Consider the following 25470-nt stretch of genomic DNA (forward strand, 5'->3'; position numbering starts at 1 on the left):
ATTACTATACAACAAAATTTTCAAAATGATGTACCTGATAACAGTAATGCCTTTTAAAAATAATATTAAATTCTGCTTAACCTACTTAAAAGTACCTAGGCAATTGAAATTTAGATTTAAAGGATTTCTGGCTGATAAAATTAATCTCCCAAGAACATCTGTATGGAAATGTTTATAAATTCTATTGAAAAGTCCTGTGGGGCTGGGATTGTGGCTCAGTGCTGGAGCCTGGCACAAGTGAGGCACTGGGTTCAATTCTCAGTACCACATAAAAATAAATAAAGGTGTCCATCTACAACTAAAATATTTTTTTAAAACATCTGTGAAAAATGGAAGCTATTAACAATGCAATGTTTTCAGATCTAGGGGAAACATTTTTCCCTTTGCATATGTGAAAACTTGAGGCCAAACTCTTTCATCAATGCTAAACAATACTGATTGTCACGTTCATTTACTCTTGTGGAAAATAATTAAAAAACGATTAAATCCAAGTTATTTTAAAAGAATTCCAAGCTGTGTCCAAGCTGGTTTCAAACTTGTGGGTCAAAGTGATCCTCCTACCTCGGCTTCCTGAATAGCTGGGGACCCTTCCTACCTTCGTTTTTTTTTTTTGGCGGTGCTGGGGATCCCCAGCCCCTCCTTCCTACCTTCTTAATAAATTAACAGGCGAAGTCTAAAAGTCACCACTTGGTAATTTTAAGTAAATAGTTGAAAGAAACACTCCTCTTGCTTATTAGTTTTATTTTTTTGATTACCCGCTTTATTTATTTATTTTGCAGTACTGGGGATTTAACAGACAGAAGTACTACTCCCAGCCATTTTTATTTTATTTTTTAAATTTTGAAACAGGGTCTCATTAAATTGGTGAGACTGTCCTCAAATTGAGATTCTCCTGCCTTAGCCTCCCAAGTTGCTGGAATTATAGAAGTGTGCCATAAGGCCAGATCTGGCTTATTAGATATCTTTCCTGCTTGGAGGTAATGTCTGCACATGGTTGTGATTTCAGCCACAAATTTCTTTAAAAAAAAAAAAAAAAAAAAGAAAGAAATGTCACTTTTTTCATAGCTATAAGGCAGGAGATGTTCCCTTATATAAATATAATACACTCCACAGGAAAATACCTAATGAAATCTTATTTCTAAAAATAAACTAAATAAATTCAGGGTTTAGATACTAATAGAAGTTGAACTCAAAATGTTTGCAAGAGAAACCTTCATTTTTTGAGAAAACATACTATAAATCAGTGAGCTGCACCAAACATCTCCATCCTTCCTCAGCTCAGTCAACATTTAAAGTACTCAAATTTAGATACTTTTGTCTTTTGTTTCAGGAGTGTGATATTTTGATTTGGGGACAAAAGAGAAATTATAAAAATATACTCTGAAAAACACCTACATTTTGTCTTTCTAATCTTAAAACAATAGAGTAATCAGTTTTTCTTCCCCCAAACTCAAATTTATTCAGTCTTCATTGAAGAGATAGGGCACTACTCAGAAGACTGAATCAAGATGATCTCAAGTTCTAGGCCAGCCTTACAAATCAGCAAGATCCTCTCTCAAAATAAATTTAAAAAGAGCTGGGGATGTGGTTCAGTGGTAGAACACTGCCAAACATACACGAGACTCTGGGTTTGATCCCAAGTACCATGCAAAGAAAGAGAAAAACACAAGGCAGGATATATTACTACTCCTTCTTAATTGCTACTTACTCAATTTGTCTACAGACCATCAGGTCCCTAACACCTTCCTAAGTCTTGTTATGAATGGCAGCATGTAGAAGAATGAGCACATTATGGAATGAGCGCCTTACTTCAAGAAAATTTCCACTTGGGGCTGCAAAACTTCCATCTTTTGGACTGATGAGGCACTAAGTACTTCCTCAAAGAAAATATAAGAAAAACTATTGTATTAATGCTACCTGCAAGAGAACTGGATCAATATGAAACCAGAAATGTTGTAATGTTTACTTTTAAGAAATAGAGAATTTCTCACATGGTACTTAATGTACACTGGCAGTGTTTCCCAATCATACATCCAAACCTTCCAACACAACCTTTCTCAAATCTTCCCACTTGCCCCTTTACCGCTTCTTCTCTTGTAGTATGTCATGTCAAGGTTTCAAAGTAATAAAAAGCCTACTGAAAGTGCTGTACAAGTGTTTCTATGTGCCTACTTCTAAAAGTTCTCTAGGATCATTTTTAATGTGGCTATGTATGCCACCATTTCCTCAGAAAATCTTTTTGGCAGTCTGTCATGCCAAAGCCAACATTTCTATCTAACACCTGTAGATCCAGGTCTAATCCCAGCAAAGGTACTTCCTGACAATTTAAAAATCCAGGAATTCAGCCCTTTTATTTCTATTGTCCTACTCTATAGCTACCTTCCTTCAAATAGGTACCCAATATTGCTAATACTGAATGAGTATAGGAATTCCATTTGCTTAAAACATAACTTACTGCATAATTACATAACTTACTGCATCTGTTTTGCACAACTGAACCCATCACACCCCACCCAAAATCACCAACACAACATTTTGAACATGTTAAATTTTATTAAAAATATTAACATTGTACAAATATTCCAATACAGTTATGGTACACTGTACCAAAAGCATAGTTTTTCTTAAAATCATGATTAAATGGAAAAAGGCCTTATAAATGTCCCAATTTGGATACTGCTCATGTTACTGTATGCATACCAGCAATTTAATGTTTGCAGGAGCTTTCAATCCAATTGTAGAAATAGTCTTAGACATAGTACTCAACATCAAAATAAGTTCATGGAAGTACAATTCTACCTATGTTATTGAACAGGCTAGGAGAGATCCTGTGCCCAACCTTCATAGGTGAGAAATCAAGATAGGCAATGTTCATGAGATTCTGACAAAGTTCTACATAAAATGGCAGCCCTTATTTATATTTGAGCAATTTACGTTTTCCCACAGATTACCTCCTTCCTTTTTGGTCCCATATGTATTCAGTTATAAATGTATTAAGTCAACAAGTCTGTACTGCATTTCTCTTATCTTACACAAACTCATCAGAATTACTTGACGTTCTTATCACTTACTGTAAAACTTCCTAAGGAGCATGCTTTTCTTAAGTTCAATCTTTAAAGTTCTTTACCTGATTTTTTTCCTATTACTGATACATGCATAAAATGTGCCAGAAGAGAAGCAAGCACCTGAATACAGCACTGCAATTCTTAAAGTTCATTGTAGTGAGTAGAGCTATAGTCTACAGCAAACTTACAAATAAGGATTTCTATCACAATGCTGACTAGCGCATTAACACCTAACAGATTCATTCTACACTGATACCACCAACCAAAAAAGGTAACATTCTACAAGTATTCTTTAGGCATAAATCCATAATTACTTGAAATAAGTGCTTATATAGTATTATAATTTTTATATGGTATCAACAGAAATGCCTAGTTAGTAAATTTAATTTTGTCAATTTACATTTAACCACCATGGAATCCCCTATAGAGTATGAGGAATTTTTAGCAAACATCTAAATTTTGAGTCTTAATTCTACATATATCTACTAATCTTACCAGTTAATAGATTTGTGTTCCTGTTTTTTTTGTGTGCTAGGTATTAAACCCAGGGCCTCAAACATGCTAAGCATGCACTGTACCCCCAGCCCCCTGTTCATGTTTCTGTTAATGTTCAAGGTCTTAAAATTTTGGCAATGTAATCTCCCCTCTTGACCAAAAGTCAGTCATTATCAATGTATCTCTGAAGTGACACCATTGTTGTCGTCAAACTGCCAAAACATTTAGCTTTGATTTTATAATGTTAAGATTTTGGAGAATTTAAAATATATATATCTTCTAGTGTTTAAACCAACTATATGTTCTAGTGTTTAAACCCTCTGGTCTATCATACTTTCCGTTTTCATTAAAATTTGTGTGCAATTACATCTCTTAAGATGCACTATATACTATCCAATAAAAATATACTAAGTATATTAGAGGGACAGAAATCATAGTATAAGAAGTCAACTTTATTGTTTATCCAAGATTCTTTTTAGATTGTAAGGTGTCTATCTTGATTGCTTAAAATATACCCTGAGTATTTCATTACTTCAGTATTTGCAGGTCTTTCCTGCTAAGAGCTGCCAATCTGAGAAGTGAAGAATTTATTATATGTTCCTAATAAGAACAGATTTAATATTAACATCTACTTTTCTACAAGGCCAAGGTAACTGCCCACTTATAAGATACGGGCATTCTCCCACACTTAATGCCCCACTACTGATTTAAAAAAAAAAAAAAAAAAAATAGAAAAAAAAAAGTTCTTACCAACAATTCCACTGGTTATCGTCCCCAGCGAACCCCACCTAGCAAGTCGACATCATGACATGTCAGGTCAGGGCAGCCTCAACCTCGCTTCCCTGATAGTCAGGTGATAAAAGGAAGGAGTTAAAACAGGAAAAGTACACTTGCAGATTTCTGGATAACATCTGAAAATGATTTAAAAAAACAAAACAAAACAGAACAAAACCAGAGCTTCTGGTAACCTCTAAATAAAAAACATATACATGTATTTGAAAAGAAAAAAAATTTTCTAGAAAGATTACCAGTAACTACTTCAAATGATTTATATTAAATTAATGACAAATACATTAAATATGCAGCATTTTTACAGCCTGATGTTTGCACTTAAAAGACCTAACTGACAAACTTGCAGTGTAAAAGTAAACATGTCCTGTTAATGGATTTGTTATTCTGGATTCTCCAATAGTCATCCAATCTACTGGCTCTCTTGGAACAACTCAACTCCTAAGTTAACAGAAGCTCTCATTCTTAAGAGAAACATAAACACACTTATAAATCCAGTGTACTCTTTCTATAAGGCTTTTGCTTAGCTATTCACTTAAGAGACTCCACATAATAAAGGACAACATGAATATTTACTATACTTGGTTTTCTTTAAGAATACTGGATAGCTCAGTATAAAGTTCTATCTAGAAAATCAAATCAGCAAATTTTAACAAAATTATAAGTTGTTATAACTAACAAGTACAGCCTTATAGCAAGTATTTACTGGAAGGGTTTAGTTTTACAAATAATACGCAATTAATAAAACATAGGTATGATTATTTTCAAATGGGCAGGAGGCAAATGATGTAATGAATCTCAAGAATCATTTTATATGGCTTTATGCTAGAAGTGGAATTTTAAATCCTTTTTCTTTTGTAATTTAAAATTATGTAATTTATTTTGATGCATGCTGACCTTTATAAGGTTTACCTCCTGAATCAGAGTTCAAAATCAAATGAGAGAAAAATTACCTACTACTTAACAGAAAGCATTGGGCTTTCTTTTGCAGAATAACTCCAATAACTCAGAAAACTGAAAAACAATCTTACTGAACTCCTTTGTTTAAAAAAACTAACTACAGAACCAAAATTAATTTTATCTTTTGATCAAGTAAACTTGGATTTATTAGAAATCTGGCAACTTATTAGAACTTTTTTGCTTTTAAGTAATTAAAACACCTTCATATAAATACAAACATTTAAGCAACTGCTATAAATGAGTGATCAAATAAAAATTAGCATTTCCATTATAGGGATGGGGTATATCTGTCAATGTTAGGAGGGTTCCTACAAAGAAGAGGTCTACCTCAATATATAGTTCCCAATAAACAATTTAGTGTAGCGGGCTCATAAATCAAGCCTACTCAATTAGGTTAGGGGTAAAAGTACCCAGAAATGTAGACCAGGAAGTTAAATTCCTCAAAACTTTTAATTTGCAACGATTAAAAAAAAATACCCTACCACAAATCTAAAATAAAGACTTCCCTCAGGTTTATATACTACATTGTTAGATTTATTTCTGTAAAAATTTGCACTATGAATTTATTTTCTCTGAATGCTGCTACAATAATTTATAAGATATCAAAAAAGGAAACGCTGTAAAGTGACACCATGTTTACAGGGTTATGCTTTACAGTCAACTAAGTCACAAAACCAATATTAAAGGACACCTCTGCAGATATATTTTTAATTGATGAGAGGGACAGACGAGAAAGTAGTCGCTTTAAAATTCAAAATATAACTTGCAATTAAAGGACTCTGACAAGAACCCAAGTCCTATTCCTGTTTTTGCTTAGAGTTTATATTTTAGGGTGGGTGAGGGAAGCACAATAAACTTTTTCAGAATCACTTCTATTCCTAATGTTTTTCATGACAACTTTGCAGCTTGTAACATCTAAGTTTTCAGAAATATAAATAATTTTATTTGTAGAAAAATCAGTGTTTAAGGTCTAATTTAAAGACTTACAGCTTCAAATTTTATTTTGAAAATTTAAATGCAGCATTTAAAGAAGTCTTTACTTGCAGACATGGGCGTTAGAAAAACAGTTAAACCTAAACCTTACCAAATAACACCCATGTTAACTTGGAACTCAACAGACCATGTTTCCAAAAAAATAAAAGGAGTATTAATAAGGCCTGTTAAATTACTAAACTGTATTCAGTGAACTTCGAAAAAGAAATGATATACTGACTTTTATCAGCAAGTTAAATTTTTGTTCAAAATGAAGAGAAGTCACGAAACTCAAAATGTGATCTAACCAAGCTCACAAGGCTATTAAGTGGCTTATGATTTTGAAATCTAATAATGCTACCACAAAAGGCACCAAACAGGAACAAAACATAAAATAATGGTATGTCCATTTTAATTATTTCCCAATGGCCTCTATTTTTAATCAATGAAAAAAACTTTAGAGGGGTAAGGATATAGCTAAGGAGTTGTTTGCTTAGCATGCAGAAGGCCCTGGGTTTCAATCCCCAGTGCCAAATTAAAATAGAAAAAGAAAAAAAAAAAAACGATATTTTAGAACCACCTAAGACTAAAATGAATGGGAAAATTTGATAGCAATTTGAAAGTGATCCAGAATTCCCTACCCTGAAAAGTTTAGTCTTGTTCCTCTCATTCTCAAGCAAAAAATGTCATTAGAATAAATAGGAATTTCTAAAGGAAATAAGGAAATAGATGTTTTGACGTGGCCAATGAAAAACTTAGCCATTAAAGATAGTAAAAATATAAAAGAAAGTGCTAACAGAAAGTCAGAGGTATAACTACTACATATTTAAAAGCCTCTCATAGGCATGATTGAATCCCAAAGCAAATTTACAAGGCAATAGGAATTATATTCCTAAACCAGTAACTGAAGAGGTAGTCACAATCATATATACTAAAACTGAGGTTTAGTGCGCAGAGCAATTGACGCCACAGTACTAACAAGTTTCTCTGTATGTACATTTATTTATCCACGTATAAGGTCTGCAGTCATAAATTATCCTAAGGATGTGGGTCAAAGTAAATTGCAGTCTGCTTTCCCAGCCCCATTTTATTTGTTTTAGTGTGAATTATCCAATGTCTGCAAAAATGTTCAAAAACCTTTCAACCTGTTTCTTAAGTAAAGGATAGAATTTCAAAATTAGAATAGATTATGAGAGAACACCAATCAATGAAGTGCTATTTGGAATAAATACTTGAATTTAGACTAACTCTTAGTCTGATATCCACAATACGTGTTGGAATAGACAAGAAATTTTGCATGAATTTGATCACTCACATAGGCAGTTATAATTTGAAAACAATATTCCTTGCAAGGATTACGAATAAAATAATGTTTTAGGACACAATTGAATTTGAAATAGGTAATGTTTTGAATAGATTTTTGAGTTTTATTGAAATCTTACATGAACAAGAAATTGGAAATACAATCACATCAAAGAACAAATTGTCACGGCTTTGACGTTTAAGCCAAACAAATTTTGTAGGGCAGATTTTCAAAAAAGTGTGAAGTTATAACAATTTAAAAACACAGTTAAACCTACTTCTAGGAATGCAAAACATACAATCATAGGTTATTTTCAATACAAGAAAACTTAAATTTGTTTGCTTTAATTTCTTAAAACTACTAAGACAAAGCACTAGCTTGTATCTTTATTTACAGCATACTTCATACTCCTATGTATTCTATCCCAAATCAAAAAAAAAAAAAAAAAAAAAAAAATTGAAACTGTCCAAACCAAAGGTTCTGTAAAATCATGATTTAACAGCTTGTTCTGAAGCTAAAATGAAGCCTGAAACGATAAAAGCATGGTAATCCCCAGAATAAGGGAACTCTGCAAGCCCAATAATGTCCAAGAGCATTTATGAAAAGAAGAAAAATAAAAAGACTTGAGTATATACACAATAGTGATTTCTTCAGCCCAATACAAATGGCAGCAAATTGTTACTTAAAGATGAAACCGTTAAGCCAATTTTTTTTTTTTTTTTTTGAAGAATGTAGATCTAGAGCCAATCGTATCTTGCCAGTATCATTTTCAAGCCCTCACTTGTCTATTTCCACTGTTGCCCATAAGTATCCTGATAAAATTCCTGGTTGTCATTATTGTAACCATAGTTACCAGAATAGTCACCACCTTGCTGAAGCGGTTGCTGAGCGATGGGTTGGGAACCCCAGTTCTGTTGGTTGTTGGTCTGACGACGCTTGGAATCAGGTTGGTTGTACCCATCTGCCTTTCTCTTGCCTCCTACATTGCCCCCACGATTGCCCCGAGCTCCACGGGAACCACGGCCTCTCTGCTGTTGTGCAGGACCCCCTCTACCACCCCTAGAGCCTCTTGGTGGTCCCAAAGGTGCCCCCCTCTGTGAATAGCCAGCTCTACCTCTTGGAGGTGGTGCTCCCCGCCCCCTTGGTGGTGGTGGAGCACCTCGCCCTCCCCTTCCTCCTCCTCTTCCTCTTACTGCATAGCCATCATCATAGCCGTAGTAGGGGTCTTCGTAGCCGCCACGATAGTCGTGATAATCATAACCATAGTAATCATCATAGTAATCTTCATAGCCATAGTAATCTGGAGGGTAGCCATATCCACCTCTCCCTCCACCACGACCTCGACCTCTAATTGGAGGTGGCATGCGAGGGGGAGGGTGATAGTAATAATCTTCATACCTAGCAATGAAGGGAAGGGAAAAGAGAAAACACAAATCACTTTACATTGAGACTCTTTCTGACAGAATGGACTGGACATAACTTATGTTCATATATGAACACATGACCAGTGTAACTCCATGTGTGTATAATATGTCAAAATACGCTCTATTGCCATGTATAACTAAAAAGAACAAATAAAAAAAAGACTTTCTGAACTTTTATTAATCATCATATAACCATTATCAAGTTATTCCTTGTTCAATGACATATCTATTAAAATATAGACTCACGCAGTGCTTCTGGAGGCCTGTCTAGCAGCCTGGCGCTCTTTCCTTTTCTTATCTGGAGGTTTAGCTAAGACTATTTCAATTTCTTCCCCTTCTATTTCTTTTCCGTTCATTTCATCCATGGCCTAAACAAAATGAGAAAAATACAGTTCTTTTATAAGAAAAAATATTTTAAAATGTAACATAATATTATTTAAGATATTTAGCAAACAATTTCATAGTTATTTTAATTTACAAAAGATTAGTCTAGTCAGAAAGTTTTTTCAAAAAAGAACTCCATTCCCTCCATCTTATTTTTTCATATATAAATTACATTGGGAACATCAACGTCCTCTTGTTATACTTAATAAAAAGGTAAAAGAGCTGCCTACTTGCTGCTACTTAGTTCCAAAGAACTCCTTAAAACAGCCCTATCCAAGAAGCAAATGCCACACCACAGAAAAATGCCAGTATTAATACAATCCAGGCAAAAATTAACTTTTCAGGATTCAAATTTTCAAATAAATATTCAACATACAGATCTTATGCAAAATTTCAAGGATCTGAAAATACAAATGAGGTTAACCAATGAAATCCAATATAGTACTGCCAAAAAAGCTTAGGTTTCCCTAATGACACTTAACCTGTAACATACTTTGAACAGTTAATAACCCAGAGCCCAGAAAAGACTATTAAGGTATCAAATAATCACCTAGAAAAACAGGAACCAAGAATTCCACGTTCTAGTCCTTTATTCATGCTGTTCCACTTAGCCACCTCTGCCACCCTTCAAGGTTCAGGCACTCAGTAACAAACCACTTCTTTTCAACAAAATTTTTAATTTCCCTATACAACCTTTTCCCCTGCTGGGCATACATAATAAATGCTCTATCATAAAGAATTTTCAACAACCCAGGCACGTCGGTAATCCCTACAACTGGGAGGCTGACAGGATTGCAAGTCTGAGGCCAGTCTGGGCACCGGAGAGAGACCCTGTCTTATAATTTTTAAAAAAGAAGATGGAGAGGATGTGATGTAGCTCAGCTGGTAGAGTGCCTACCTAGCATGTGCAAGGCCTTAGTTTCAATCTCCAGTACTGGAAGGAAGGGAAAAAAAAAAAAGAGAAATGGAGAAATGTCCAGTGACTTATTAGTATCTAGACAAAAATTACCTTATAATTCCTTTTGATTTCAATTTTCCTCATTCCCATGTCAGCTTTGGGATGATTCAGCTAAAGCAACTGAGTCTACAAAAATGTTCTGGTATAGGGGCTAGGGACGTAGCTCAGTGGTAGGGTAGAGAGCTTGCCTAGCAATCTTCAATCCCCGCATTTGAACCATCACCACCACACACACAAAGGAACTAAGGATTCTTGCCATAAATAAAAGAATGCAACATCTCTTCTTTGCCTTGACCATCCTGGAAGGTGACTCCCAGTTCCAGGACTAGAAATTTTATAATTTCATAGGCTTCTCTACCAAACCATCCTACCAGTTCTTGTAAATACTTTCAATTAAGTCAACTGATTATTTAATACCAACTGAATCAAAAGTAATGTTTAGAAAGTACTGTATAAGTTTATTAGTTATCTGTGTTCTATACCACTAGAAATTTCAAAAGCCAAACATTAATTTCTATACTAAACCATGAATTTTATGAGCAATATTCCCTCATTAAATTCCATCAATAAGCAAACCTATTAATTCTAAACTATGGCTGGAGATGTAGCTCAGATAGTGTTTGCCTAACGAACATGAGGCCCTTGGTTTGTCCTCGGCATGAGGTAGCATAGCTAAAAAACAATTTTCTTTCTTTTTCTTGGGTGGCACTGGGAATGGAACCCAGGGACTCATGCACACTATGAAAATGCTCCACCACTGAGCTATGTCCCTTGCCCTTTTACTTCCTTTTTAAGCAATTTATCTGTTTAGCAAGTTTCAATAAGATTCAAGTCATCAAGAAGAAAAATTTCAAAATTTCTTCTACCTTTACAGCAGCTCCTCGGTCTTCAAAATGAACAAATGCATAATCTTTCAACTTCTTCACTCTTTCAAGTTTCCCAAATTCAGAAAATGACTTTTCCAGTATTTCTTCTGTCACAGTAGTAGCCAAATTTCTTACAAATAAAACTTTCACCTAGCAGCAATAAATACACAAAATTGGCATTACTTTAGATGAAGTTTTAAAGTTTTTCTTTTTGTCTTCATGGTATATAGGCTTTTCTTCTCTAAAACAGTAAGTGCTAGAAGTGTTGTCAGAGAAAATCATTCTCGTATTAGTTACCAATTTACATAAATTCTTGGTTCTCTATGTCTATCATTAAAGCACTTAATTCTGTGGAGAGCGCCTTCAAGAAGTCAACATATCAATATTACTGAGTTAATTCCCAAACGTAAGGGTTTGCTCCCCCAGAACTGGACAACTTTAAGTTTACATTGGGGGGAAGCAGTAATAGCTGGGGTGGGGGTAGATGATGAGCAAAATCTAGAGACTAATACTACTGGATATAAATGGCCTATAATGCTTTTTAGACCACTGAATAAGAGTAGTGTGTTCATCAGGGAAAAAAGGTAACAACTGGTCATACCTCACATTATACACCAGAATAAACTCCAAATAGATCAAACAGTTAAATGATAAGGGGGAGGGGACTAGGAAGTATTAGAAAAAACAAAGGTAATTCCTTTATACAACAATGAAGCAGAAAGACCTTATGACTTAAAATCTAGAAACCATACAAGAGTGATACATTCGTCTACTAAACACATAGCTTCTACATGGTTAAAAAAAAAAAAAAAAAAAAAAAAAGATACGTGTATAAACCAATTCAAAGGAAAAATGACAAATACAGCAAAAATGTTTGCAAGTTATATAATGGGGAGATACTCTTTTATATCAGAGCACAAGAAAATAGGAAAAAGCTCAACAGATGAATAGAAAAATTGGCATAATTCACGAATACATGGTTTATAAAAAAAAAAACATGGCCCTTCAAATATACAAAAAGCTCAAATTCATACATAGTAAGAGAAGTAAATCATTAACAGCATTGAGAGACCACTGATAATCTATCAGATTAGTGAAATCTAAAGGTTAATAACAGGCTATTGTGTCAAGGATGAGGAACACCTCCTACGGAGGGGAATATGCCAATATCTTACTAAGTACAGGTGAATTTACCCTCGGTCTACAAATGTACTCATAAAAATCTATCTTTCAGATGCATTATGTATTTGCATTTGTATCAACTGACATGATACAAGCTTATTCACTATAGTATTGTAATAAAACATTAGAAACAATGTAAAATTCAGTTGACTGAATATACTATGTATACCTACAGAATAGAATATTATATAGCAATAAAAATGAGAACAGAGAGACTGCCAAAATAAGACTTTTCTTCCCCCTATTTTTACATATCCAAAATAGGGATACAACTTAAGAGTCAATGGAATAAGTAACCACTGTGCCACCAAATAGCAACATCTTATAAAATTTTAGTGGGACATATAATTATGTTGTATTTTCTTAGAGCTGATCAAATAGAATGGTGAATAAGCAAATGTAGATCAGTGAATATAGGACAGAAAATAAGAACATATACTCATATTTACCTAAGGAAACATTATAAGAATAAACCAGAAAATAATAAAACTGAATGCCTTAGAGGGGACAAGACATGAAACTGGGGTGGAAGCAGGACTTGATATGTCCATACCATTTTAAATTAACTTTTGATTTCTGAACTAAGAAAATTTTAGATACTGAAACAAAAAATAAACACATACACTAAACAAACTGTTGCCTCACATAAAGAGTTATATAAATAAAAGGGTTCTGAGAAAAAGATATTATTCACTTCTACCCCTACCCCTTTTTTCTTCTCACTGCTATAGGTTGAGATGTAGTCTCTACATTAGGCTCCTATTGATTTATTACCCCACCCACTGTAGTACTGGGAACAGAACTCAGGCCTCCCACATGCTAGGCAAACACTCAACCACTAAGCTATAGCCTTAGCCCTTTTTATTTATTTTGAGACAGGATCTTTCTAAGTTGTCCAACTTGGCCTTAAACTTGTGATCCTCTGCCTCTGCTTCCTGAGTAGCTGGGATTACAGGTAGGCACTACCACAAGCAGTTATATCGCTCTTTAAATTTTAAAATAAAGTATATATTTAGGGCTGGGAGCACAGTTTAGTGGTATAGTGCTTCCCTAGCATGCACAAGGCTCTGGGTTTGATCTCCAGCATTATGAAAAGAAAAAAAAAAAGGTTTTTAATTTCTTTCTTATGTCAGGGGTCAAATTCAGGACCTCATGCATGACAGGCAAGTATTCCACTACTTAGCTATACTCCAAGCATTTTTTTGTTAAATTCAACTTGGATCTTTTATTCTTTTCTGTGTAGAAACCATAGTTCATTATATAAAAATTTTTTAGAATTGTATTTAAAATGTTCAATATGGGGTCTGAGGGTATAACTCAATGGTAGAGTGATTGCCTAGAAAGCTCAAGGTCTGAGGTTTGATTCCCAACACTGCAAAATCATAACAACAATAATAACAATAAATATAAATTAAATTAGACATTCAAAAGAAAAAGGGTTCCTTTAAGACAGATACGTTTAAGTTCTTAGGTTCTGGTTGATTATAAAACTGATTCAACTTGGCAAAGAATCTTCAATGACTCCTAACTGGTGTTAGAGTAAACCATCAGAAGCTTTACTCTAATGGATAAACTTTTTTTTTTAAATTAGGAAACAAAGGAGACGATAATATTCAATTCCAAACTTATGCAGGCTTCCTTTTCATTGGGAAACCTGTTTGTGATACAGAAAGAATAGTCAGAATAAAATCTTGAGGTTTTTCTGACCAAAAAAAAAGAAAAAAGAAAAAAGAAAAAAAACAAAGAAAGGAAGAAAGAAAAAAAAAGATTTAGAATGAAAGATTACCAGGGATAAGTAAAAAGTGGTTAAGAAGCAAACTCTCTTTTAGATTTTCAGGGGATTTTAATTCCTCCCTTATAGTTTATAATATAATTATAATGCTATTTCTAGATGTTTGTGTAGAAAAAGCAACATAGGCAACACTTATGTTTCTACTGACAGATTCAAACTTGAAATGAACCTTGGAGACTTATCCAATCTCAATAAAACAGATGACATCTAAGGTTCAGTAGTCTGCCCAAAGACACAATTATATTGAGAAGAAACGACAAGCTAATTGAAAGAAAGGGGGGGAGGAGAGGGAGGGAGGGAGGAAGGAAAGAAGGAAGGAAGGAGGGAGGGAGGGAGGGAGGAAGAAAAGAAGAAAAGAAAAAAGAAAGAAAGAAAAAACCCACCCCAGGCTATTTAGACTCCTAACCCTTTTCTAAACCCCCATCACCATCTACTCAAGGAAGAGGTAAGACCCTGAGCAGCAGTTCTCAGGCCTCTGGTTCACTCTCAGTGGATCTTTTCTGCTTAACCCAAAGACATCTTTGCTTACAAAGACTTACACCATACTAGTACATACTGGAGTTCTCTTAATCAATCAAAGTTAGTTTTGATTTGTCTCCTCAAAACCTGGAATAAAAGCCTTGAAGAAAATAATTCTCAGTTGTGAAGAATCCAGTCCACTAAACACATGGCCATCCGTAAGATGCCGCCTCCCTGAGAAGGGCTGACGTCACACCAATACTCAAGGACACACTACGAGCAGCAGAGATCTAATTCTGGTGTGTCCCTTTAAACTCAGGAATCACCTGAAGGAAAGCCTGCAGAACCAGGACTCATGGCAACTCCTTTCACCAAGCAAAGGTCCCCACAATGCAAGCGCAGGGCTCAGAGGGAACAGAAGGCCCTCTACAGGGCTTACTTTGCCACTATCAAATAACAGGAAACATGACAATCCTTTGCCTTTTTCATGGGGACAATATTCTAAGGGAAATGATTGTTAAAAAAAATAATAAACTATAAAAAGATAAATCAGCTATAAAATATAATTCATAGCCATATAATAAAAGTCATACTATGGTCAATGAAAATCGTAATTGATAATCTCCAAAACATTACTTCCCTCTTTATTCAACAAGACCTTGTCTTTTTTAAACATTTGTATCCCCAATGATGCATAACACTAAACACTCAGTGTGTACAAAATACTTAATTGAAGGAATTTAATCTCAGTTCCTTTGGCACAATTCATCTGCAGGAAAGGGGATGGTTAATAGAAATTTCTGGGTACCAAGACAAGTTATTGCTTCAGTGTTAAATCAGCTCCTTTTCTAAGCAATTAAAAGTCAAGAGCTATAAATTTTACTTATAAACTCGAAAAGTTTGAGCTTTATTCTGGGTACAAAAATCGAAATAACCTACCCCCACCCCAAGCGACTGCATTTACCTTGGCCATGACTTCTGGATCTGGTTCTTCCACAGGGTCAGCCCATTCAACTGTAACTACATTTCCCCATACTTTTACTTTTCCACTCATCAGCCGGCGTCTGGCTTGTGCTGCTGACTTGTGATCCTCGTATTCAAGGAAGCAGAACCCCCGATTCTTCTTTTTGTCATCGGGTTGATGATAGAGAATAACGTCCACCAAACCCTCTGTTAAACCAACAGCCAGATATATAAGCCAAAAGCATCCACCACACATCTAGCGATTAGGCAGACCTAAATCCACTTGCCGAAAAGCAAAAATAATCGAAAAAGCCTCAAAATGAGTCACTAATTACCTAGTACACAATTAGATCAGCATAATTAGACACAGGATTTGGGACAATATTACATGTTCCCTATTAATTTTAGGGCCCTAAAGGTATAGCCACAACAGGCCCAACTACTGTATTTTGACATTTAACATTCTACAATGTTTTAGAATGTTGATGTACATGACCTCATAATTTATAAAACACTATCAAGAACCTTAAAAAACAAATTAATGTAAATCCAAAAGAAGTAACTTTTATCATCTAAACATGGCCCCAAAAACCTTCCTTAAACCTTACTTAAAGTTATTCTTTTTACCAAGAACAAAGGTGATTGCTAACTACTCTGGTTTTAGTCCTTTGCCCTTGTCCCTCCATGAATGTTCTTTATAGGTCTTGTCAGCTAGTCCTACTTTAAAACACTCTCTACACCCTTTTAAGTCCTTAGATTTCTATCCACACTTCTCTAAATTCCTCGTGTCTATTGCTTAACATGTCCCCTTTGATGTCTTAAGACAAATTTAACATGTCCCACACAACACCATGTCTCAAATCTGTCTTCTCTAGACTTCCCTAATAAGCAAGATCATCCACGGAGTTCTCAAGCACAAACTGATAAGACAGTCTTGACTTCTTCCTTCATCTCTCCTACTTACTTCCAAACTCATTAACATCTCTCCATCTATTACCTTAGTCCAGTGCCCTATTTTATGTCCTATGACAGCTTCATCTAATTTACCAGTCTTTATTCCATGTCCCTCCCCGCAGTACTAGGGTTTGAACCCAGGGATCCTTTATTACTAAGGTACAATCTCAGTTCTTTTATTTTTTTATGGTGAGACAAGTCTCCCTAAGTTGCTCAAGCTGTTCTGGAACTTGTGATCCTCCTGCCTCAGCCTCCTGAGAAGCTGGGAATGTTACAAGCATGTTCTACCACACCCAGCTCAAGTTTCTACTCTTCATCCCATCTCTAAGTCCTTATTCACTTAACAGCAGAAATGATATCCTGTAAACATGAAACATGTGTTATTCCTTGCTTAAAATCTTCAAATACCTTCTCATTATCTACATAATAAAATCCAAATTCTTTACGTGGTCTACAGAAGCCCTACCTATCTCATTATATCTAATTGCACTCCCTAATTTTATCCTTTAACAACACTAGCCTCCTCTTAGTACTTTCACAGATCAAGTTCCTTCTTGTCTTGAAGTCCTGGCATGTGTTGCTCTCTTGGAATGCCCTTTTTTTTTTTTGCTCTTTGTATGCGACATCCTCCTCATCTTTCGGGTCTTAGCTGAAATGTCACCTATCAGAAAGCCTTCCATAACCATGTAAACAGGGATAGTAGTTATTACCTAGCTAAATATCCCATATTTTCCCCTTTCACAGTGTTTCATCACAACATGTTTAAGTATTTAATTTTTTATCTTGACTCCTTTCCCAGAATGTAGGCTCTATGAGGGTGGAGAATGGGTCTCATTCATCACTGTATCCTAATACATAGCACAATGCCAGCATTTAACAGGCACTTTAAGAAAACACCTGTTGAAGGAATGAGTGAATGAACATGTAGCCAGAAAGGAGCTGGTAAATCATAAAACATGATGAGGTCAAAGAACTGTGCCAGTAGAGATATTTGACCAACACAATAATAATGGGCAGTGGTTACAAGGTGGAATGCCAGAAATCAAAAATTCAGAGTGGGGTAGAATTTCTGCTAACAAGTTCCAGAATGTGATCTGGACATGGCAGAGCTCAAGTCAAAGACTAGAGATGAGGTGGTCAGAGAACTAGGAGTCTAGGGTCTTGGACAGGTCATTCACATAGATATCAAAATAACTAGAGTAAGTCAATTTAGGACAGAAGAGGAAGAATGTGAGCTTAAAGCAAATCTTCAGATTAAAGAAAAGCTAAAAATCAGAAGAGCAACAGATTACAGCTTCAAGGGAGGAAAAAGGACAGAATGTCTGGATAACAAAAAATGTAAAGGAACAACGGTTTTTACAAGGGGAGGAAGTGGTCTAAAAAATCTAAATGACACACAGCCAACAATCTCAAGCAGCATGTAAAAAATGAAATGGAATAGAAAATAGAATATATCGTGTTAATAAATGAAACTATGGATTTGTTTCAGTTACATAGCAATAACGTACACAGACGTGTGATGTATAATGTACTCAACAATTGACTGCTTGATTTACAATGGAAAGTTTTAAAAAATATGATCTAGACAAATCAACAGGAGGGAGAAATAAGAACTCCTTGACCCTAAATTAATGTGAATATCAGAGGGAAAAGCCTTCACTTGAAGGCTACACAGCAAAGGCTCTGGCAAATGCCAAGCTTCAATTAGGGCAAAGAAGTGAAGGGGAAATTCCAAGAAATCAAGGATAGGAGGGAGTATATTTAGTCCAAACTACTATAAAGTAGAATAAAGCAGTTTAGAAACAGGAGACTAGGATTCTTAGTTTAATATGTATCTCCTTTTTTAAAAAAAAATCACTTAGAAGTTTTAAAACAATAGAGTAAGTTTCCCAAAACTAACTTCTAAATACATTTTTGTTTTACCTGTGACTTTACTGAACTCTTCCAGGATGTTTTCTTTAGTCTTATTCTTTGGGATGGATCCAACAAAAAGTCTGTTGTTTGCCACAGAAATACATACTCCAAGGTGTTTACCAGGGCGAATTTCATAGCTGTCACACTGCAAGGAAAAAAAGAACCAGAGACCCCCAAAACCACCCCAAACTGAGGACAACTGATCTTAACCTAAAAAAAATTTCACAATTTACGAACAAACACTCCCTGCTTCATGAACTTGCAAGTTACCTCATGCTTACCATAATATGAATGCATATTTTAAACCTCATTGTTATAGTTTTAGTATGATTTTTGTTCTTCCACATAAAAGACTCAAGCTTAATTCACTTTATTTCAAAAAATATCTCCTTTCAAATATTTGTTTTATCTATCTAAAAATTCCTTTCCAGAGAATTTCAGAAAGAACAGTCAAGACTGATTACTCAGGATTTGTGGGGATGAAATTAGATGTAGATAAGCCATAATCAAAACAATACAAAGAGTAACAAATATATTTAATAAATGCAAAAGAAATTTAGAAGAATTTCACAATATATACGTAATTCTAAACATGAATTTTTAAACTCATCCATACTTTCGAAATTTTATGAAAATAGGACTAAAAAAGTTTTATGTAAGTCATTACAGTGATGGTCTCCTTAATAAGGTATAGCTTCTTATGCTTTAATGTTACTTACCCATTAGTTAACTAAAATATGTAATTAAAAATAGTCATCAATATACACCAAAAAATAATAAAGCTTTGAATGCTTCTTAATATTAAATAAGTATGGAAGAAAAATCCCAAAAAACTAAAATCTGGAATAAGCTAGGAGGGCAACTAAATCAGAGCCCACTAAAAATACTAAAACCTTTGGTGAAAGAGGTTTCCTGTTGAAGCAGAGCTAGAACTAGACTAAGTCCTTAGATGTCTGACAAGAATATGCCAAAAAACAATGACACCAAATGACACAAAGATGTATCTTCATAGGAGTAAAGATACAATTTACAGAATTTACTATTGCTCTATAATAAGCACAAAATGGTAAAAAGCACTGGAGGAAGGAAATTCTCTAAGAGAAGGTTGGTTATTAAATAGTAGAAAAGGAGAGAAAGATTAAAGACAGAAAGACTCAATAACAGGCTGGGATTGTGGCTCAGTGGTAGAGCACTTGCCTAGCAGTGTAAGGCACTGGGCTCAATTCTCAGCACCGCATAAAATTAAATAAAAAGGTTCAACGTTCATCAACAACTAATTTAAAAAAAAAAAAAAAAGATTCAATGGCTTGGAAATAAAAATAATAAACTGTGTGATTAAGTTGTGACAAAAATAATAAAACAGATTCACACCATTTCCTGAACTGAATCCTAAAAGTTGTCATCCAGATGTGTCCTCCAGAACCCAGCTGAGCCTTCATTATACCTGAACGTGAATCCTAAAATTTAACTGCAAGAAGAGACATCATTTTGGGCTGGGATGTAGCTCAGTTGGTAGAGTGCTTGCCTCGAAAACACATGGCCCTGGGTTCAATCCCCAGCACCCACCAAAAAAAAAAAAAAAAAAGAGACATCATTTTTAAAACCAAAAGTAAGTCTGTAGAGGCCAAATACTTTAATGATACCAATCAATCTAATGATTAACTTCTTAGAATCATGGAAGACTTTCTATAAACATTATTTCTTGGGTTTTTATTTTTTTATTACTGATAATAGAAAAAATAGCAAAGGTCACATATCAACTTAGCCAATACAAAAACATTCAAAGCAACAATAGAAAATGAAACAATATTAACTGCAAATATTTTTAATTGAGTTTATTCTCTCAAATAGTAACCTGCTAGACAGTAGATATTTGTTTATCACATACCAGTTTAACAGCTTCCTGTGCAGCTTCTTTTCCACAGAAGGTGATAAACGCATACCCTCTGTTCTGACCAGACAGAGGATCCATCATAAGTCGTAGATCCCAAATGGGTCCAGCCTTCTCAAACAGGGGCACCAACTCATCCTCATACAAATCTCTTGGTATTTTACCTACAAAGACCTGAAATAAAACTTCCTGATTAAAACCCAAAACTGGTTTGTAATTTTAGAGTCCAGCCTACTACTGTCCCACCCCCTGCCACACACACAGACACAAGTGGAGCAGAGAAAATGGTTAAGGACAAATAAAGACAATCTGAATCTTGCAGTTGACTTGTAGAACCAAAGGTAACTCTAATTTTTATAATAATTTTAGGACTGTTAACAAAGAACAATAACCTATACTGAAAAATGGAAACTGATACGGGCATGCAAAATTTGCACTTGTTAACAACTTTAATTTGAATTTTTATACTTGTCTTTTCCTCATAACCAATAAAGGATATATATAACTTCATGGAAATATGCTTTTTGTATTTTTTAAAAAAGAATAATATAAGATTGGTATGGCCATTCTCAAATTTTCTCAATTCTAAAATTTTTGATCACTTAAATAGCAAACTTGGTACTTTACAGAAACTCCAGTGCTTTATTCCTTTTTCTATCAGGATATCAAAAAAAATTTTTTTGGAGACAAGGCCTCACTATGTTACTGAGGCTGACCTTGAACTCTTGGGCTCAAGTGATCCTTCCAACTCAGTCTCCCAAAGTGGCTAAGACTACAGATGTACACCACAGCACCTGGCCAGGACATTAAATTTTAAGGCATGAAATAAAGATTTTTTTAGTATTTAGAGAACCTGATGTATCTTTAATTATAAAATCGTACAGTATAAATGGGGTTAAATTATAATATACAATAATGATAAGTAAACAGTCCAAAACTCAGTATTAGTCAGGCACAGGGGTACAAGACTATAATTTTAGCTACTTGGGAGGCTGAGCAAAGGACTGCCAAGTTCAAGGCCAGCCAAGGCAATTTAGCAAGACCCTGTCTTAAAATAATGGGCTGGGGATGTAGTTCAGTAGTATAGTTCTTGTTTAACATGTGCAAGGCCCTGGATTCAAGTTCCAGTACTACCACCAAAAACAAAAACAAAAACAAAAACAAAAAAACCTCAGTGTTTACTACTGGACTAATTTTAATTCTCAGAAATGTCAACATCAAAACGAGTATTTATGTTAAACATTTGCAATTTACATACTCTAAAAGAGAAACAAATATTTACATGAGAGAAATTTCCCAATGAAACTCACCTGCATCAATATTTTACATTGATAATGCAGGAATAACAGCAATCCAAAAGACACTAAAATTATCACTGGATATTAAGTTTCTATAGTTCAGCACTATAACAGGTACCCAAGACAATCTTTCCAAAACAATCATGCTCACTTCCTATGATTCTCACACTTCAGCTATTCCAATTCCCTATCTCCTTAAGGTCCCTATCCTCATTCACAGTCTCCTTCACTGTATTTCCTTAGGTTTTTAAAAGTTAACATCCATTCCCAAGGCCTATAGCTGTGTCATCTCCTTGATCTACATCCCAGGAACTAATTCTCCATCTCCCACTGCCTATTAAATAATTCTTGGGGAGGCAGTTCAGCAAGAGAACATTTGCCTTGCATGCACAAGGCCCTGGGTCTGAGCCCCAGCACCACACACACACAAAAAAAATACAGTAAAATAACGATTTCTCTTGGTTGTCTTCATTTTACCTCAAATCACCAATAAGGCCAGCAATCTTTTGAATATGTGTGAGTAGATATATGTATAGACAACTATGAATATATATATGTCAGAATAATGCTAACAGTGGTTATCAATGCATGTAAAAACTTCTAATTTTACTTTTTCCTTAGTTATATTTTCTAAACATGATGACAATATGTTTTAACATGTTTTCTTTTCCCTAAAATCAACATAACTAAAACGCACTCCAGTGATTTTTCCTATTACTTTTTTTTTTAAAAATTGTCAGTGGACCTTTATTTTATTTATTTATTTATATATACGTGGTGCTGAGACTCAAACCCAGCCCTCACATGCCAAGTAAGTGCGCTGCCACCGAGCCACAACCCCAGTTCCAGATTTTTCCTATTATTCTTTAGAAAATAATCTCTTTGGTTCTCCACTATCAATCCATCTCCCAATTCACTGCCTGGTGACTAAGGAACTACTTCCCTGAACAGAAAGCTCTTACTTTCAATCTCTCCCACTACCATCTATATCAATCACTCTTTTAATACCAACATTAAGCTGCTCTACTGTATAATGCCTCATGTGTACAAAAAAACTGGCTCCCTCCCTATCAATAGAACTTGTCCAAATCTTTTATGAGACAAGTTCAAATACCTTGAACTCATGTCATGTATTTTTCCAGATTCTAGAAATACAGTGACTACCACAATGTCTGGGCATTCATTAAGCATATAATCTACTAACACAAAGGAAAATTTGTTAGATAAACTATGATTTCAGCTGGGTGCAGTAGCACACACCTGTAATCCCAATGACTCGGGTGGCTGAAGCAAATGGATCTCAAGTTCAAAGCCAGTCTCAGCATCTTAGTGAGACTTTGCCCCAAAAGAAAAAATAAAAAGGGCTGAGGATGTGGCTCAGTGGTTAAATGCCCCCGGGGTTCAATCCCTGGTACCAAAACATACCAAAACTATGATTTCAAGAGGTATTAAGAAAAAAAAAAAAAAAAAAAATAAGGTGAAAAGGGGATAGGTGATAAGGTTGTACTTTATAATAGGAGGGCATTCCTAAGGAGGTAATTTGAGCTGAGACCTAAGAGAGAAAATTAAGTAAAAAGCTGAGGAAACACACTTAACATTTGAAGAACAAAAAAACAGGTCAATGCCTGGAATAAAAGGGGCCATTCCAGTGACAGTGGTAGAAAAAGAGAGAAAAGGGCCAGAGGGGTTGTGGCTCAGTTGTAGAGTGCTTGCCTGGCACATATGAAGCACTGGGTTCGAGCCTCAGCACCACATAAAAATAAATAAAAGTATTGTGTCCATCTACGACTTAAAAAAAAAAAAAAGCAGGGAGAATTAAGTTAAATTGTTAAATTGTAAGCTCCATTGTTTGGAGCTCATGCTTTATTCCAGATGTGCTGAGAAGCCATATGAGTTCTGAGCAGACAAATGACTGGGTCATGACCTATGTTCTAAAAGGAACATTCAGACAACTGGAAGAAAATTAACTGTATGGATAAACAGGCTGACTAGTCAGGGTAACAGGGCAATCCAGGCAACATATGATGGTGGGTTGGCTTAGCAGGGTAACAGCAATGAAGGTGCTAGGAATATGAGAGAAGGTGGATATCAGATTATACTGGAATCAAAAATACATCTTAGGCTCTCTGCTATCTGATCACCATGTGAGCTGCTTCCCTCTGCCATACTCTTCCACCATGATGGCACTGGCTATACACGGACTGAGACCTCTGAAACCCTAAGCCTTTAAATAAACTTTTCCTCCACAAACAACAAAAAAAAAACCCCAAAACATCGTTACCTTGAGCAAGTTTCTTAATCAACGAGTTTCAATTTCTTCAGCTGGGAATAAAACCATCGAAAAGAAATGAACCTCCAAGAGAACCCATGTCATACTTCTTATTTCATTCCCAGCACTGAACACCATGCCTGATACGTAACAGCTATTCATCTTTGGATGTATGAATGAATACATACCTCATACTTTTTTTCAGTACCAGGGATTGAATGCAGAAGTGCTTAAGTGCTTAACCACTAAGCCACATCCCCAGCCCTTTTTATTTTCTATTCTGAGACAGGGTCTAGCTAAGTTGCTTAGTGCCTTGCACAGTTGCTGAGGCAGGCTTTGAATCTGCAAGCCTCCTGCCTCGGTCTCCCAAGTTGCTGGGATTAAAGACATGCACCTCCAAGCCCAGGCTACCTCATACTTTTAACTTGTGCACTAGATCCCATCTCATCTTCTATTCAACAACGCTTACTCCAGCAATAATTTCACCTTTAAACTTTCTTTTCTACTAGATCTTTTTTTAACTTTTTTTTTTAGTTGTATATGTACACAATACCTTTGCTTTATTTTTTTATTTATTTTTATGTGGTGCTGAGGATTAAAACCCGTGCCTCACACATGCCAGGCAAGCACTCTACCCCTGAGCCACAACTCCAGCCCCTTCACTAGATCTTTTTAATTGCACACAAATGTTGTGATTTCATTAAAATTTGAGCAGAAATGTATTTTGACTCTATCATCAATTTCTCAAAAAAGCTACATGCATTTGTTATCTCAAATTCCTCATCTCTCACATGTGGTTCTAAATATTCTCTGAATCTGGCTTTTACCATCAATGTTGTCAAAGCTACTAACAACTTTCATGTTGCTACAACCAAGCAATTCTCAGTTCTCATCTTACCTGGAAAGTCTGATAAAACTGACCAGTCACGCATTCCACTGACACTGTGTTTAGCTGACTTCTAGGATTCTATACACCTATTTTTTTTCTCTTTACCCCTCTGGTTCTTTCTTTTCAGTCTCCTTTCCTGATTCCTCTTCATCTCCTCAACTTAAAATGCTGGAAAGCTATGGTGCTCAGATCTTAAACCTCTGCACTAGCTACAAACATTTCCTTGGTGATTTCCTTTAAAGGATTCACTTCCTTCCAAACTTATGGTTTTAAAATATCATTTAAATGCTATACCTCCCACATTTACAATTTCCAGTTAGGTCTCTCCCCTGAACTCCAGGCTCATATAAGCAACTACTTACTCAAGGGTTCCACTTGGATGTCCAAGAGACATCTCACTCATAACATGTCCAGGACTGAACTAGTTTTCAACCCTGCTAACTTGCTCTTCTCTACAGTGTTCCTCATTTCAGTAAATGGCAACTCCATTCTTTTAGCTGCTCAGGTCAAAAGCCTTGAAGTCATCCTTGGCTCCTTTCTCTCATATATTCAACCTGTCAATAAATCCAGTTAGATCTATCTTTAAAAAAATTCAGAATCTGACGCCTTTTCAACAGCTTCAGCTATACCACCCTGTGTATCA

The 25470-nt window shown here is 35.3% G+C and overlaps 1 protein-coding gene across 3 annotated transcripts in view; it reads right to left on the minus strand.

Annotated features, from left to right (window-relative positions):
• Nucleotides 1-7682: 7682 nt before the first annotated feature.
• HNRNPR (heterogeneous nuclear ribonucleoprotein R) overlaps nt 7683-25470 on the minus strand; it is a 33536-nt gene continuing 15748 nt past the window's right edge. For all 3 annotated transcript variants that reach the window (XM_079113057.1, XM_079113056.1, XM_079113055.1), the window contains 6 exons: nt 20369-20545; nt 18490-18625; nt 15614-15819; nt 11217-11366; nt 9255-9376; nt 7683-8982 (listed from right to left, as the gene is read on the minus strand). In XM_079113057.1, the coding sequence (XP_078969183.1) occupies nt 8370-8982; nt 9255-9376; nt 11217-11366; nt 15614-15819; nt 18490-18625; nt 20369-20545 (1404 nt within the window). In that variant the 3' untranslated portion in view covers nt 7683-8369. The remainder of the gene's footprint in view (nt 8983-9254; nt 9377-11216; nt 11367-15613; nt 15820-18489; nt 18626-20368; nt 20546-25470) is intronic.

Source organism: Sciurus vulgaris, assembly GCF_902686455.1.
Source record: "Sciurus vulgaris genome assembly, chromosome: 1".
NCBI lineage: Eukaryota > Metazoa > Chordata > Mammalia > Rodentia > Sciuridae > Sciurus > Sciurus vulgaris.